The sequence below is a fragment of the Entelurus aequoreus genome, linkage group LG21, assembly GCF_033978785.1.
Source record: "Entelurus aequoreus isolate RoL-2023_Sb linkage group LG21, RoL_Eaeq_v1.1, whole genome shotgun sequence".
NCBI lineage: Eukaryota > Metazoa > Chordata > Actinopteri > Syngnathiformes > Syngnathidae > Entelurus > Entelurus aequoreus.
This window is the reverse complement of record NC_084751.1, coordinates 49046484-49065690: the sequence shown is the minus strand read 5'-3', so window position 1 is coordinate 49065690 and position 19207 is coordinate 49046484. Positions and strand designations below refer to the sequence as shown.

The 19207-nt window shown below is 38.7% G+C and overlaps 2 protein-coding genes across 4 annotated transcripts in view; one reads left to right on the top strand and one right to left on the bottom strand.

Moving 5' to 3' along the window:
• Positions 1-9356, bottom strand: part of LOC133638795 (PALM2-AKAP2 fusion protein-like) — a 175013-nt gene extending 165657 nt beyond the window's left edge. For all 3 annotated transcript variants that reach the window (XM_062031752.1, XM_062031753.1, XM_062031755.1), the window contains exon 1: positions 9059-9356. In XM_062031752.1, the coding sequence (XP_061887736.1) occupies positions 9059-9105 (47 nt within the window). In that variant the 5' untranslated portion in view covers positions 9106-9356. The remainder of the gene's footprint in view (positions 1-9058) is intronic.
• Positions 9357-17483: 8127 nt separating this feature from the next.
• The window catches only part of LOC133638794 (phospholipid phosphatase-related protein type 1-like), a 132402-nt gene continuing 130678 nt past the window's right edge, over positions 17484-19207 (top strand). Inside the window, exon 1 of the mRNA XM_062031749.1 lies at positions 17484-17535. The gene's annotated coding sequence lies outside the window, so the exon portion shown is untranslated. The remainder of the gene's footprint in view (positions 17536-19207) is intronic.

Sequence of the window (19207 nt, the reverse complement as noted above, 5' to 3'; positions counted from 1 at the left end):
GAGTGTGACACTACACGTTTACACTGAGTGTGACACTACATGTTTACACTGAGTGTGACACTACACGTTTACACTGAGTGTGACACTACATGTTTACACTGAGTGTGACACTACATGTTTACACTGAGTGTGACACTACATGTTTACACTGAGTGTGACACTACATGTTTACACTGAGTGTGACACTACAAGTCTGGCAGTGACACACATCACATATATTTGTCTAAACGCTCCAAAGAGCTTCAAATCTGATCTTTTTACATCACATTTGGAATCTGATCTTTTCAAATGTGACTGTAGTGTAAATGTGAGCCGATTAGGACTTTTACCTCATCTTGGGTGGAGCTACGTCGTTCATCTTGGGTGGAGCTACGTCATTCATCTTGGGTGGAGCTACGTCATTCCATCACCTCCTTTGTGCAAATCTCTTCTTCCTCCTCCTGCACTTGTCATGCACCACCTGCCTACTTCCACCTACCTACTTCCACCACCTACCTCCACCACCTACCTACTTCCACCTACCTACTTCCACCACCTACCTACTTCCACCACCTACCTACTTCCACCTGCCTACTTCCACCTACCTACCTCCACCACCTACCTACTTCCACCTACCTACTTCCACCTGCCTACTTCCACCTACCTACTTCCACCTACCTACTTCCACCACCTACCTCCACCACCTACCTACTTCCACCTACCTACTTCCACCTGCCTACTTCCACCTACCTACCTCCACCACCTACCTACTTCCACCTACCTACTTCCACCACCTACCTCCACCACCTACCTACTTCCACCTACCTACTTCCACCTACCTACTTCCACCACCTACCTCCACCACCTACCTACTTCCACCTACCTACTTCCACCTGCCTACTTCCACCTACCTACCTCCACCACCTACCTACTTCCACCTACCTACTTCCACCACCTACCTCCACCACCTACCTACTTCCACCTACCTACTTCCACCTACCTACTTCCACCACCTACCTCCACCACCTACCTACTTCCACCTACCTACTTCCACCACCTACCTTCACCACCTACCTACTTCCACCTACCTACTTCCACCTGCCTACTTCCACCTACCTACTTCCACCACCTACCTTCACCACCTACCTACTTCCACCTACCTACTTCCACCACCTACCTTCACCACCTACCTACTTCCACCTACCTACTTCCACCTGCCTACTTCCACCTACCTACTTCCACCTACCTACTTCCACCACCTACCTCCACCACCTACCTACTTCCACCTACCTACTTCCACCTACCTACTTCCACCACCTACCTACTTCCACCTACCTACCTCCACCACCTACCTACTTCCACCACCTACCTCCACCACCTACCTACTTCCACCTACCTACTTCCACCTGCCTACTTCCACCTACCTACTTCCACCTACCTACTTCCACCACCTACCTCCACCACCTACCTACTTCCACCTACCTACTTCCACCTACCTACTTCCACCACCTACCTACTTCCACCTACCTACCTCCACCACCTACCTACTTCCACCTACCTACTTCCACCTGCCTACTTCCACCTACCTACTTCCACCTACCTACTTCCACCACCTACCTCCACCACCTACCTACTTCCACCTACCTACTTCCACCTACCTACTTCCACCACCGACCTACTTCCACCTACCTACCTCCACCACCTACCTACTTCCACCTACCTACTTCCACCTGCCTACTTCCACCTACCTACTTCCACCTGCCTACTTCCACCTACCTACTTCCACCACCTGCCTACTTCCACCTGCCTATTTCCACCACCTACCTACTTCCACCACCTGCCTACTTCCACCTGCCTACTTCCACCACTTGCCTACTTCCTACACAAACACACTGTAGACTCCATGTTTGCTCATGTGGTAGCAACTTGTTTGTTTATTTAGGGAATATGGTCAACTTCTTCTGTTGTCACTTGATGGTGATGAAGAAGGAGAAACATGGCATGTCTGGGTGACTCGCCTCCATCTTTCCAGTGTTTACCTCCAAGTTAGGAAACCGCTTGTTATGAAGCTGGCTGTGGCGCCTTCTTTCTGATGTCACTTCCTGTGTGGGGCGTGGTCTTTCTGGCGTCACTTCCTCTGTGGGGCGTGGTCTTTCTGGCATCACTTCCTGTGTGGGGCGTGGTCTTTCTGGCGTCACTTCCTCTGTGGGGCGTGGTCTTTCCCGGCGTCACTTCCTGTGTGGGGCGTGGTCTTTCTGGCGTCACTTCCTCTGTGGGGCGTGGTCTTTCTGGCGTCACTTCCTGTGTGGGGCGTGGTCTTTCTGGCGTCACTTCCTCTGTGGGGCGTGGTCTTTCTGGCGTCACTTCCTCTGTGGGGCGTGGTCTTTCTGGCGTCATTTCCTCTGTGGGGCGTGGTCTTTATGGCGTCACTTCCTATGTGGGGCGTGGTCTTTCTGGCGTCACTTCCTGTGTGGGGCGTGGTCTTTCTGGCGTCACTTCCTGTGTGGGGCGTGGTCTTTCTGGCATCACTTCTTGTGTGGGGCGTGGTCTTTCTGGCGTCACTTCGTGTGTGGGGTGTGGTCTTTCTGGCGTCACTTCCTGTGTGGGGCGTGGTCTTTCTGGCATCACTTCTTGTGTGGGGTGTGGTCTTTCTGGTGTCACTTCCTCTGTGGGGCGTGGTCTTTCTGGCGTCACTTCCTCTCCGAACTCAGTTTGTAAATGATCGATGAGTCCATACAAAGCTAAGAGCCGGAGATTCAAGAATTAGACGGCTGACTTACCCGTGTAAAAAATTGTCCGAGGAGGGGAACCTTAAACTCTGGTTTAGTGTGGCTGAAACGGGGCTTGCGCTAAATAATTATTCCTTTAAGGAGTTATCCGGGTTAGTGTAGACGGAGCCTAAGTTGACCATGGAGGAGGATTGGAACTTCTTAGTAAAATGTTTCCACCAGTTGACAAAGACCAGACAATTGGCAAACTTGGACATTGAAAAGTGTAACTTCAGAGAGTCTACATTTCTACCCTTGCCCAAATGTTTTGTCAATGTTGGAACATCTAACCACTCTGCACACTTTTCCAGTAAACTCCACTGTAAACTGCAGCTTTACAGATGCCACGTGTCTGGTGAAAGTGTCCAGCAGGACACATGTGAGTATCTGACATAGTGAAGGTACAAAAGTATCTGACATAGTGAAGGTACAAAAGTATCTGACATAGTGAAGGTACAAAAGTATCTGACATAGTGAAGGTACAAAAGTATCTGACATAGTGAAGGTACAAAAGTATCTGACATAGTGAAGGTACAAAAGTGTCTGACATAGTGAAGGTACAAAAGTATCTGACATAGTGAAGGTACAAAAGTATCTGACATAGTGAAGGTACAAAAGTATCTGACATAGTGAAGGTACAAAAGTGTCTGACATAGTGAAGGTACAAAAGTGTCTGACATAGTGAAGGTACAAAAGTGTCTGACATAGTGAAGGTACAAAAGTATCTGACATAGTGAAGGTACAAAAGTATCTGACATAGTGAAGGTACAAAAGTATCTGACATAGTGAAGGTACAAAAGTATCTGACATAGTGAAGGTACAAAAGTATCTGACATAGTGAAGGTACAAAAGTATCTGACATAGTGAAGGTACAAAAGTATCTGACATAGTGAAGGTACAAAAGTATCTGACATAGTGAAGGTACAAAAGTATCTGACATAGTGAAGGTACAAAAGTATCTGACATAGTGAAGGTACAAAAGTATCTGACATAGTGAAGGTACAAAAGTATCTGACATAGTGAAGGTACAAAAGTATCTGACATAGTGAAGGTACAAAAGTATCTGACATAGTGAAGGTACAAAAGTATCTGACATAGTGAAGGTACAAAAGTATCTGACATAGTGAAGGTACAAAAGTATCTGACATAGTGAAGGTACAAAAGTATCTGACATAGTGAAGGTACAAAAGAAGGAGAACAAGGCTGGTATTTGAATTATTTTGTGCGTGTGTGTGTGTGTGTGTGTGTGTGTGTGTGTGTGTGTGTGTGTGTGTGTGTGTGTGTGTGTGTGTGTGTGTGTGTGTGTGTGTGTGTGTGTGTGTGTGTGTGTGTGTCAGCAGGCTGGCTGCAAATGAGGAGAGTTCAGATAGTTATTAAATATAAAGTTGATCCATCACCCCTTTATGATTTTTGGATGTACAGTACTGTATTGTTCTTTATATTGTGTTCAAATCTTTACTAAAATATGGATTTTGTCAAGGCTGGTACCTCTTATTCATGTTTACATTGTTTCTTTTGGGGAAATGTGCTTGTGTGTACAAACTTTTCTTTTTACGAACTCTGTTAAAGAACCACAGGGTTTAGAACATCCAGGTTCCACTGAATTACTGATACATTAAAACATCAGCCTTTTTATTCCAGACATTCTAGATCCTCAAACATGTTGAATGTGAAGAAACCAACAGCTCCTAATAGTGGAAGGAGACTTGCACTGAGTCCTTGAGTGACAAAAGCAGACTAGTAGTTTCTCCTTGTAGAAGTGAGTGACAAAAGCAGACTAGTAGTTTCTCCTTGTAGAAGTGAGTGACAAAAGCAGACTAGTAGTTTCTCCTTGTAGAAGTGAGTGACAAAAGCAGACTAGTAGTTTCTCCTTGTAGAAGTGAGTGACAAAAGCAGACTAGTAGTTTCTCCTTGTAGAAGTGAGTGACAAAAGCAGACTAGTAGTTTCTCCTTGTAGAAGTGAGTGACAAAAGCAGGCTAGTAGTTTCTCCTACGCAGACAATTGTGCAGCTGTCGGTCTTTCCAGCCACCAGCGGTCTGGCTTTCCTCTGAGAGCTGGAGTCCCACCAATCCCACCATGCTGTCATTATCCACAGGCGTCTTCTCCTCATCACCGCCATGTTGGGTGATCATTGCCTCTCTGATGCCATACCATCAATCCCACTTCTTCTTCACCTCCTAAAACGCTCTCACTGTCCCTTCCCCCTTCCACCCGCCCTCCGTTACATTGGTTGCCCACCTCCTGTAGACAACAGCATCATTGTTCCTCCACATCGCCACGACGACACGATGACCTCACTGCCTGGCTCCGCCCACTCTCAACCCCAGCCCAGCAGTAATGGCCTCCAGATGTGGCAGCAGAAGAAAATAAGATTGTGCGGAGGCAGGGAGGAAATAGTAAATATCCAGAAAGAAAGTAAATAAGAAAAGTTTGCATTTATGTGAGGAAATGATGAATGTCAGAAAGCTTTTTTGCTAAGGGAGTTTGATGTCATGCATATTTGATACATCAGGGAGGTCTGCTTGTTTACATCTGACATCTTCTTCTCTGCTTACTACAATGGATGACAATCCCAAAGTTTAAACAAATCTGCTAGCATTTAGCTTGTATGTTGTGTCATTTTCAGCTCACAATGTACACAAAGTAACTGCTAGCAAGTGTGCAGGTCAGAGCTAATTAGAGCCTCCTGCCCACAGGCCTGGGGAATGGAACCATCTTTCATGTAATGATTCCGTGTATATTTGTATCTAATAATAATCATTCATCTAAAGGACACAGCACTGTATGAAGAGGCAGTTAATTCTGCTTTCTTAAATAACTATTTTTCCAGGATTAGTCTTTTCCAGGGTTAAGCTGTCACAGTCATCATTTTACATGACTTAGTCTCGACATTTCAACCCCTCTTATTATAATGAAGGCCAAAGATGATTTGTGTTGTAATAGTGTGAACGTAAAGCAGCTAACCTCACGTCTTGTGTCACAATCTGCATAAATACCAACTTTATGTCCAACCACAACAGATTTAGTCAGTCCAACCACAACAGATTTAGTCAGTCCAACCACGCAGCGTAGCATGAACACTGCATTAAATCACTTGCAGAATATTACAGTTGCCAACTAGACATACTGACTTGTAGTAAACCATCACACAGCGTAGCATGAACACTGCATGAAATCACTTGCAGAATATTACAGTTGCCAACTAGACATATTTGACACTGACTTGTAGTAAAACCATCACGCAGCGTAGCATGAACACTGCAGGCTCCCGTCCGCCGGCCCCATTCTTCTTTCTATGTTTACAGCTCAACAGGTGGACTCGTGTCTTATTGGATTATTTTGACACAATGTGATGAAACTACCACTATTGTGATGAATTTCCTGCCTTAATTGCAAATAATACCAAATAGGGGATACATTTATAAATGATATTTATATAATATTTACAAGTACGTTTGAAAGTACATCCTACAAGATATTTTTAAAACATCAACTGTTATATTGTAGAGCTGAGGGATTATTTAAAATGTATTTAAAAATAAACTGGGCTTTTAGAGGAGACATTTCTATTAACAATGACATCAAAACATCTTTAAAAATAATACCTGAGTAGTATTTAGTGATGCTGCTGTATGTCATTCAACAAGGAAGACAAAAAGGATCTTTGTGTTTGTGGCACATCTGGAGTGACTTCACAGATGTGCTTCTGAGAGGACGTCCAACTACACAACATCATTAAGTGATGCTTGACTGCCATTTTACATTGGATTTAGGAAATTAAACAATCATAATAAATCCTCTATTAACTTTAACATAACTAATACAAATGAGTACTTGCTCTAAAGTTATTTTATTTGCTTTGTAATAAGAAATGATACATAGTCATTTATTCAACATAAATATATTCTAATAACCTCTGAGTGCTGAAATCAACTGAAAGTAGTTGTGAAAGTAACAACGTTGACCAGAGTAATTTACCAAGTACTTTACCAAGTACTTTACCAAGTAATTTACCAAGTACTTTACCAAGTAATTTACCAAGTACTTTACCAAGTACTTTACCAAGTACTTTACCAAGTACTTTACCAAGTAATTTACCAAGTAATTTACCAAGTAATTTACCAAGTACTTTACCAAGTACTTTACCAAGTAATTTACCAAGTACTTTACCAAGTACTTTACCAAGTACTTTACCAAGTACTTTACCAAGTAATTTACCAAGTACTTTACCAAGTACTTTACCAAGTACTTTACCAAGTAATTTACCAAGTAATTTACCAAGTACTTTACCAAGTACTTTACCAAGTACTTTACCAAGTTTGACAAGATTTCTCTCTGATCAGAGATGAATCTGTCACAGCAACACACAAAAGTCTACTCAAGGTAAATTACTTTTGCTTCATCATTTCATATTTTGAAGCTTTTTCAACTTAATTAGACGCCCGTTCTTCTTCTTCTTCTTCTTCTTCTTCTTCTTCTTCTTCTCCTTCTTCTTCTTCTTCTTCTTCTTCTTCTTCTTCTTCTTCTTCTTCTTCTTCTTCTTCTCCTTCTTCTTCTTCTCCTTCTTCTTCTTTTCCTTCTTCTCCTTCTTCTTTTTCTTCACCTTCTTCTTCTTCTTCTTCTTCTTCTTCTTCTTCTCCTTCTTCTTCTTCTTCTTCTCCTTCTTCTTCTTCTCCTTCTGCTTCTTCTTCTTCTTCTTCTTCTTCTCCTTCTCCTTCTTCTTCTCCTTCTTCTTCTTCTTCTCCTTCTTCTTCTTTTCCTTCTTCTCCTTCTTCTTTTTCTTCACCTTCTTCTTCTTCTTCTTCTTCTTCTTCTTCTTCTCCTTCTTCTTCTTCTTCTTCTCCTTCTTCTTCTTCTCCTTCTGCTTCTTCTTCTTCTTCTTCTTCTTCTCCTTCTCCTTCTTCTTCTCCTTCTTCTTCTTCTTCTTCTTCTTCTTCTTCTTCTTCTTCTTCTTCTTCTTCTTCTTCTTCTTCTTCTTCTTCTTCTTCTTCTTCTTCTTCTTCTTCTTCTTCTGTGTTTTACTTGCATGCCCAAGTCAGAAGAAATTGGTCAATTTGTTACCATTCCCGCCCACAGAAATCGTAAAAAAGAGAAGCGATCATAAAAACATCTGAAAGACACAAAAACGACTAAAATATGTACTAAAATATGAATGTTGGCATAGAAAACATCCACCAAAAATATTGTATTTTTTCAATGTTTGTATTTATTTGTTGCCAAAACTTGTTTTGGTGCCAATACAACTTTTTCTACAATGTCGATGTTTTTTGATACTAAATCTTACTGGCAGTGTTGTGGCTCTTAGTACTGCTAAGTACCAGTATTGATTCCCTGATACTGGGAATTGGTGCCGTATGGATTGAAAGGTGAAAGGTAGCCATCCTTAAATGTACTCTACAGCAGGGGCCCCCAACCTTTCCCCCACAGGGGCCAGTTTAATGCATGCATTAGTTTCACAGACAGCCTTTCCACGTGTGGCAGATAAAAACAGCAAAAGAAAAAACAATCAAGGCTGAAGTGGTGGGAGTCCTGGGCGGGTTTCTTTGTGAAGAGATGGTCCCCAGCACACTGATGACATATACTGTATACTGTACCAGTCTTTCTCAAACACTGTTGGCGGCTTTCAATTATTTACTGGGAAATTAATGATCTCACAATGGAATCAGCACCTCTGCAAAAGTTTTGTGGAAGTATTTTTGGATAATTCTGCTGACTACTCGTCTAAACATGATGATAAACAAATATGTCAATGATGAAGTGAGCTGCAGCATAACTCACTGTGATGATGATGATGATGATGATGATGCATGATGATGATGCATGATGATGATGCATGATGGCTGCAGCCTGAATGCTGATCATGCAACATGCATGCATGTGTATGCAAGATGCATGCATGTGTATGCAACATGCATGCATGTGTATGCAACATGCATGCCTTCATGTGTATGCAACATGCATGCATGTGTATGCAACATGCATGCATGCATGTGTATGCAACATGCATGCATGCATGTTGCATACACATGCATGCATGCATGCATGTGTATGCAACATGCATGCATGCATGTGTATGGATGTCATGATGCTATTCAGGCTGCAGATAATAAGAATGCTTTTGGGGGTAAAAGAGTCATTGCTAAGAAAGATGACATCCAGTGTGGCTGCTCTGCATGAGGCGAGGTAAGTCCTCTCCAGTCATGACTGGGCAGCAGCCTCACCGTGACGGGGCTGCTGTTCCCATGACAACCCTGTCAGATGGAAGGGAGAGGATGGAGGACATACTGTACGTGTAGAAAAGTCCACCTACCGTATTGTTGCCGTGCCATTCCTCTGCAAAGGTGTGTCCGACATCATGGCTGCAACACCCTCTGCTGCTCTTCTACACTTTCCTCCCTTCTCCTGTCCACCAACCTCCTTCTTTTGGGGGGGACAGAGTTGTCTCTCTTCCTCCTTCCGTCCCTCCTTCTCCTCCTCCTTCCTTCCTTCCTTCCTTCTTTCCTTCCTTCCTTCCTTCCTTCCTTCCTTCCTCCTGCCTTTTCCGTCTGCGTTTGTCACGCTACACTATGTGTCAGAGATGCTGCTGCAGCTCCTGCATCACCCTGCCCTGTGTGTGTGTGTGTGTGTCTCTGTGTGTGTGTGTGTGTGTGTGTGTGTGTGTGTGTGTGTGTGTGTGTGTGTGTGTGTGTGTGTGTGTGTGTGTGTGTGTGTGTGTGTGTGTGTGTGTGTGTGCGTGAGAAAAATAGCAGTGTCACTTGTTTTTAAATGTGCAGGAAATACTCCTCTATCAGTACGATTCCTGCACTGTAAATAAAGGTATATACTGTGCATTGAGGAGTAATACATCCATCCTGTACTGTAAATAAAAGTATATGCTGTGCATTGAGGAGTAATACATCTATCCTGCACTGTAAATACAAGTATATACTGTGCATTGAGGAGTAATACATCCATCCTGCACTGTAAATAAAGGTATATACTGTGCATTGAGGAGTAATACATCCATCCTGCACTGTAAATACAAGTATATACTGTGCATTGAGGAGTAATACATCCATCCTGTACTGTAAATAAAGGTATATCCTGTGCATTGAGGAGTAATTCATCCATCCTGTACTGTAAATAAAGGTATATACTGTGCATTGAGGAGTAATACATCCATCCTGCACTGTAAATAAAAGTATATGCTGTGCATTGAGGAGTAATTTGTCCATCCTGCACTGTAAATAAAGGTATATACTGTGCATTGAGGAGTAATACATCCATCCAAGCTGCAATAAACAACAGGAAACATTTAAAGCAGCAAGAATGTGGCAAGTTGTTCCAGATGTAGCCACTTGGTCACTTATTATCTGCACAGGCTTGGAGCTTCCATGTTGGTGGAAAACATCACAGCATGAGTCCTCACCAATGCACCAGGCTTGGAGCTGCCATCTTATACACATACTGTACATATACATTCACTGTACAACCATACATACACACATACTGTACATATACATTCACTGTACAAACACACATATACACATACTGTACATATACATTCACTGTACAAACACACATATACGCATACTGTACATATACATTCACTGTACAAACACACATATACGCATACTGTACATATACATTCACTGTACAAACACACATATACACATACTGTACATATACATTCACTGTACAACCATACATACACACATACTGTACATATACATTCACTGTACAAACATACATATACACATACTGTACATATACATTCACTGTACAAACACACATATACACATACTGTACATATACATTCACTGTACAAACACACATATACGCATACTGTACATATACATTCACTGTACAAACACACATATACACATACTGTACATATACATTCACTGTACAAACATACATATACGCACACTGTGCATATACATTCACTGTACAAACACACATATACACATACTGTACATATACATTCACTGTACAAACACACATATACACATACTGTACATATACATTCACTGTACAAACACACATATACGCATACTGTACATATACATTCACTGTACAAACAAACACACACACACACACACACACACACACACACACACACACACACACACACACACACACACACACACACACACACACACACACACACACAGACACACACACACACACACACACACACACACACACACAGACACACACACACAGACACACACACACACACACACACACACACACACACACACACACACACACACACACACACACACACACACACACACACACACTTTAGTTGAAGAATGAGAAGAAATGAGGTGTTAAACAAGTAGTTATAATTAGCACACTGCCCTCTGGTGGATGAAAGTGTAAACTTCAGGTAAAACTGCCACATCAATCTTTGTTGCAGTCACGTGACCAACAGGCAAGTACCGGTTTCGGGCGATAGTCTCGAGTCCTCATCCATTCATCCATTTTCTACCGCTTGTCCTTTTTGGGATGACGGGGGTGCTGGAGCCTATCCCAGCTGACTTTGGCAGGTTTAAGTGGGCTCCTGTTTGTTCCCTGCATCAGTGCAGATGTTCAAAAGTTTAGTGGCAAACATCAACAACAACTTCTAAACTATTCATCAGCACATCTCTCTCACTTCACTTGACACCTACAGTAGTATTAGACACTTACAGTATTATTACACACGTACAGTATTATTACACACGTACAGTATTATTACACACGTACAGTATTATACACTTACAGTATTATTACACACGTACAGTATTATTACACACGTACAGTATTATACACTTACAGTATTATTACACATGTACAGTATTATTACACACGTACAGTATTATTACACACGTACAGTATTATACACTTACAGTATTATTACACATGTACAGTATTATTACACACGTACAGTATTATTACACACGTACAGTATTATACACTTACAGTATTATTACACACGTACAGTATTATACACTTACAGTATTATTACACACGTACAGTATTATTACACACGTACAGTATTATACACTTACAGTATTATTACACATGTACAGTATTATTACACACGTACAGTATTATTACACACGTACAGTATTATACACTTACAGTATTATTACACATGTACAGTATTATTACACACGTACAGTATTATTACACACGTACAGTATTATACACTTACAGTATTATTACACACGTACAGTATTATACACTTACAGTATTATTACACACGTACAGTATTATTACACACGTACAGTATTATACACTTACAGTATTATTACACATGTACAGTATTATTACACATGTACAGTATTATTACACACGTACAGTATTATACACTTACAGTATTATTACACATGTACAGTATTATTACACACGTACAGTATTAGACACTTACAGTATTATTACACACGTACAGTATTATTACACACGTACAGTATTATACACTTACAGTATTATTACACACGTACAGTATTATTACACACGTACAGTATTATTACACACGTACAGTATTATACACTTACAGTATTATTACACATGTACAGTATTATTACACACGTACAGTATTATTACACACGTACAGTATTATACACTTACAGTATTATTACACATGTACAGTATTATTACACACGTACAGTATTATTACACACGTACAGTATTATACACTTACAGTATTATTACACACGTACAGTATTATACACTTACAGTATTATTACACACGTACAGTATTATTACACACGTACAGTATTATACACTTACAGTATTATTACACATGTACAGTATTATTACACACGTACAGTATTATTACACACGTACAGTATTATACACTTACAGTATTATTACACATGTACAGTATTATTACACACGTACAGTATTAGACACTTACAGTATTATTACACACGTACAGTATTATTACACACGTACAGTATTATTACACACGTACAGTATTATACACTTACAGTATTATTACACACGTACAGTATTATTACACACGTACAGTATTATTACACACGTACAGTATTATACACTTACAGTATTATTACACATGTACAGTATTATTACACACGTACAGTATTATTACACACGTACAGTATTATACACTTACAGTATTATTACACATGTACAGTATTATTACACACGTACAGTATTATTACACACGTACAGTATTATACACTTACAGTATTATTACACACGTACAGTATTATACACTTACAGTATTATTACACACGTACAGTATTATTACACACGTACAGTATTATACACTTACAGTATTATTACACATGTACAGTATTATTACACACGTACAGTATTATTACACACGTACAGTATTATACACTTACAGTATTATTACACATGTACAGTATTATTACACACGTACAGTATTAGACACTTACAGTATTATTACACACGTACAGTATTATTACACACGTACAGTATTAGACACTTACAGTATTATTACACACGTACAGTATTATACACTTACAGTATTATTACACACGTACAGTATTATTAGACACGTACAGTATTATACACTTACAGTATTATTACACATGTACAGTATTATTACACACGTACAGTATTATTACACACGTACAGTATTATACACTTACAGTATTATTACACATGTACAGTATTATTACACACGTACAGTATTATTACACACGTACAGTATTATACACTTACAGTATTATTACACACGTACAGTATTATACACTTACAGTATTATTACACACGTACAGTATTATACACTTACAGTATTATTACACACGTACAGTATTATTACACACGTACAGTATTATACACTTACAGTATTATTACACATGTACAGTATTATTACACACGTACAGTATTATTACACACGTACAGTATTATACACTTACAGTATTATTACACATGTACAGTATTATTACACACGTACAGTATTAGACACTTACAGTATTATTACACACGTACAGTATTATTACACATGTACAGTATTAGACACTTACAGTATTATTACACACGTACAGTATTATACACTTACAGTATTATTACACACGTACAGTATTATTACACACGTACAGTATTATACACTTACAGTATTATTACACATGTACAGTATTATTACACACGTACAGTATTATTACACACGTACAGTATTAGACACTTACAGTATTATTACACACGTACAGTATTATACACTTACAGTATTATTACACACGTACAGTATTATTACACACGTACAGTATTATACACTTACAGTATTATTACACATGTACAGTATTATTACACACGTACAGTATTAGACACTTACAGTATTATTACACACGTACAGTATTATTACACACGTACAGTATTAGACACTTACAGTATTATTAGACACGTACAGTATTAGACACTTACAGTATTATTACACACGTACAGTATTATTACACACGTACAGTATTAGACACTTACAGTATTATTAGACACGTACAGTATTATTACACACGTAAAGTATTATTACACACGTACAGTATTAGACACTTACAGTATTATTAGACACGTACAGTATTAGACACTTACAGTATTATTAGACACGTACAGTATTATTACACACGTACAGTATTAGACACTTACAGTATTATTAGACACGTACAGTATTATTACACACGTACAGTATTAGACACTTACAGTATTATTAGACACGTACAGTACTAGACACTTACAGTATTATTAGACACGTACAGTATTAGACACTTACAGTATTATTAGACACGTACAGTACTAGACACTTACAGTATTAGACACCTACAGTATTATACACTTACAGTATTTGACACGTAGAGTACTAGACACTTACAGTATTAGACACACTTACAGTATGTGACACTTACAGTACTAGACACTTACAGTATTAGACACGTACAGTATTAGACACTTACAGTATTATTACACACGTACAGTATTAGACACTTACAGTATTATTAGACACGTACAGTATTAGACACTTACAGTATTATTAGACACGTACAGTACTAGACACTTACAGTATTAGACACTTACAGTATTAGACACCTACAGTATTATACACTTACAGTATTTGACACATACAGTACTAGACACTTACAGTATTAGACACTTACGGTATTTGACACTTACAGTACTAGACACTTACAGTATTAGACACGTACAGTATTAGACACTTACAGTATTATTACACACGTACAGTATTAGACACTTACAGTATTATTAAACACGTACAGTACTAGACACTTACAGTATTAGACACTTACAGTATTAGACACCTACAGTATTAGACACTTACAGTACTAGACACTTACAGTATTAGACACGTACAGTATTAGACACCTACAGTATTATTACATACGTACAGTACTAGACACCTACAGTATTAGACACTTACAGTATTAGACACGTACAGTATTAGACACTTACAGTACTAGACACTTACAGTATTAGACACGTACAGTATTAGACACTTACAGTATTAGACACCTACAGTATTAGACACTTACAGTACTAGACACTTACAGTATTAGACACTTACAGTACTAGACACTTACAGTAATAGACACTTACAGTATTAGACACCTACAGTATTAGACACTTACAGTATTTGACACTTACAGTATTAGACACGTACAGTATTAGACACTTACAGTATTAGACATGTACAGTATTTGACACGTACAGTATTAGACACTTACAGTATTAGACAGTTACAGTATTTGACACTTACAGTACTAGACACTTACAGTATTTGACACTTACAGTATTAGACACGTACAGTATTAGACAGTTACAGTATTAGACACTTACAGTATTTGACACTTACAGTATTAGACACTTACAGTACTAGACACTTACAGTATTTGACACTTACAGTATTAGACACTTACAGTATTAGACACTGACAGTATTTGACACTGACAGTACTAGACACTTACAGTATTTGACACTTACAGTATTAGATACGTACAGTACTAGACACTTACAGTATATGACACATACAGTATTAGACACTTACAGTGTTAAACACTTACAGTATTTGACACTTGCAGTATTTGACACTTACAGTATTAGACACTTACAGTATTTGACACGTACAGTATTAGACACTTACAGTATTAGACAGTTACAGTATTTGACACTTACAGTACTAGACACTTACAGTATTTGACACTTACAGTATTAGACACGTACAGTATTAGACAGTTACAGTATTAGACACTTACAGTATTTGACACTTACAGTATTAGACACTTACAGTACTAGACACTTACAGTATTTGACACTTACAGTATTAGACACTTACAGTATTAGACACTGACAGTATTTGACACTGACAGTACTAGACACTTACAGTATTTGACACTTACAGTATTAGATACGTACAGTACTAGACACTTACAGTATATGACACATACAGTATTAGACACTTACAGTATTAAACACTTACAGTATTTGACACTTGCAGTATTTGACACTTACAGTATTAGACACTTACAGTATTTGACACGTACAGTATTAGACACTTACAGTATTAGACACTTACAGTATTAAACATTTACAGTATTTGACACTTACAGTATTTGACACTTACAGTATTAGACACTTACAGTACTAGACAGTTACAGTATTAGACACATACAGTATTAGACAGTTACAGTATTAAACACTTACAGTATTTGACACTTACAGTATTAGACACTTACAGTACTAGACAGTTACAGTATTAGACACTTACAGTACTAGACACTTACAGTATTAGACACTCACAGTATTTGACACTTACAGTATTAGACACTTACAGTATTTGACACTTACAGTATTAGACAGTTACAGTATTAAACACTTACAGTATTAGACACTTACAGTATTAGACATTTACAGTATTTACATACTGGAGACACATCATGTCTTTACATGTGAGGGGTCCACAAATGAAACATTAATCAGTGAAAGACCAAGTTGGACTTATTAGTGCATCGCTAAGTAACATATTTGATTGACATAACGAGTGCTGCTGTGATGGTGACGCTAGTGAGAAAAAGTAAAAAAGTTAGTTTGCAGTTGATTTCCTGCTAGAAATATTAGTCTCATCTACAATTCATGTCTGCAGTTGTTTTTATGCTGTCAAGTTTATTTTGTGTCATTATTTAGCTGTAGATGTTGTTCAGCAATGTTTGCTAGCAATGTCAACATTCAGTTTATGCTGTTGAGGTTTATTCATCTACTTTATTATTACTATTATGGATATTTTCTTCATGCTAACAAATATCCCCAAAGAGGCTATAATGTGGTCATATGTGTTGAATAAAGCATAATTGTCTCTCCTGCACAACAACAACTAAGCTTTTAGTTTATGTTATGAGAATGGAGAACAAAAATAGGGTGGATTGCACCAACAATCACAATATTTATTACTAAGACTTAACATGAGTTATTTTATTTGCACAAGCAGGTCTTCTAGTTCTATTTAGACGTGGCAACCACATGTAAAGCAGGTGTCAAATTCATACCTTTTTGAATTGGACTGGTATGATCTTGCCTGCTAGTTACTCTTTGAGCGCTGTGCGTGCTTTCGGGTCACGTGAGCGCCGCGGTCCAATTAGCTGGGCTTATAAGCCGGTACCAGGAAGTGGCCAGCAGACAGACCAATTGTATGCTCGAGGTAGCTTTTTATTCTTGTTTGTGCTGACTGAGTAGAAACTGAAATGCCTACTTTGTAACTTTATAGAGGCAACTACCAGCGCCGGGGTTGTTTTCCTCATTAAGCTGTGAGTGACGGTAGAAGAGTTGGTGAGTCCATATTTATGAACATAGCACCTTTAGCATGTATCTTTCTTGGATTGTTTTCATTGCAGCAGTCTTTGTAGCATATTCTCAATCGTCCATATACAAGGTTTATGATTTAAACCTTTGATAACTATTTGTGTATTGAATGTACTATTAAATGTGTTTTGATAAGCACGTTTAGTGCTCTGATTGTTTTGTATATGTCATATTTATGCTGCTAATAGTTATTTTGGCATTTTATTGCATATTGTGATTCTGACATGTATTGATTTATATTGTACAATGTTGAGCAAAGAACTAGAACATATTCTGGATACTTTATAATACAATTAGTGTTATTTAAAGAAGATATTTTGTGTACACATGGATTTATAAGAATGTTCCTGGCTCTTACACAGGCCAGGCTTCTTTTTTTTGATGGCGAGCTAAAACCATTGCGTATTATACTCAATGGTTAACTGGACATCTTTAAGTGCTCGACGCCTCAATCATTGGTATGTTTTCATCTACAAAAGCATTCTGGGTATCACTCCATCTTATCTGTCTTGTCTTTTAACAAAGAAACAAGGAAGTCACAATCTTCGTTCAATGAATGTTCTGCAATTTGTCGTCCCCAAAGTAAGAACTGAACTGGGCAAGAAATCATTTAGGTTTTCAGCAGCGAAGGCTTGGAATAACCTACAATCAAATATTAAACTTCAAACCCTTGTTACGTTGAATGAGTTTAAAGCTTCTGTGAAAGGACTGCAGTCTACCTTGTCTGTATGCACATGTGTTATGTGAGCAAGTTTTAATGTCGTAAATGTGATGTTTTATGTATTTGTTTACTGTTTTTAATGTAACCTTGCTGCTGCCCTCTTGGCCAGGTCTCACTTGGAAAAGAGATCTTTGATCTCAATGGGATTTTACCTGGTTAAATAAAGGCTAATAATAATAATAAAGAAAGAAGAATCTAGTCCAAGGACTGGTTTTGGAAGATTCCAGCCTGGAACCAGCACCTGTTCTGTCTGGGCGGGTAGGAGGCTCTCCAGCCGACCCTTTTCATCCCCCCCTCATCTTTAACCAGCAGTACATGGATTGTACTGCCATCCTTTTTCCCCCCCCCACGAACTCTTAAGTCTGAACTGAGCTTTATTCAGATCCAGAGACATTAATTACTGAAATGTGAATTGTGTGTGTATATATGTATATAGTCACTGTTGTTTTCCAGATTACTTTCCTGTTGAGTGGCCATCCAAAGTATTGTGTGTATATATCTGCTGTCCCTCACAAATTGTTTAATACACGGAGTTAACCAACCTGCAATTTGAGCTTTGCCTTCTCTCTCCAAGTGGAAACCCTAGTCTTTTGTTCCTAGCCCATAAAACCCCATAATTATTGCATTGATTGTAGCACGGATTGGTTACACACAACATAACACAAACTAATGTGGTCTCTTGTTCTTTCTTGATGTTTACTTCTGCTCTCAAACACTACTAATGTCCAGTGTGTTCCACGAGATGATGAAAGTGATCATTTTAAGAGACATTTGACCCACTTTCATTTTTAGCTGACTTCATGACCTTTATGAACCACTTCTTTTGATAATCTATTAAAGTTATTTTCTATATCTCTATTTGATTGACAGGAACAGCCAAGAACAGAACAACAACACAACATTTTCTGCTCAAACTCT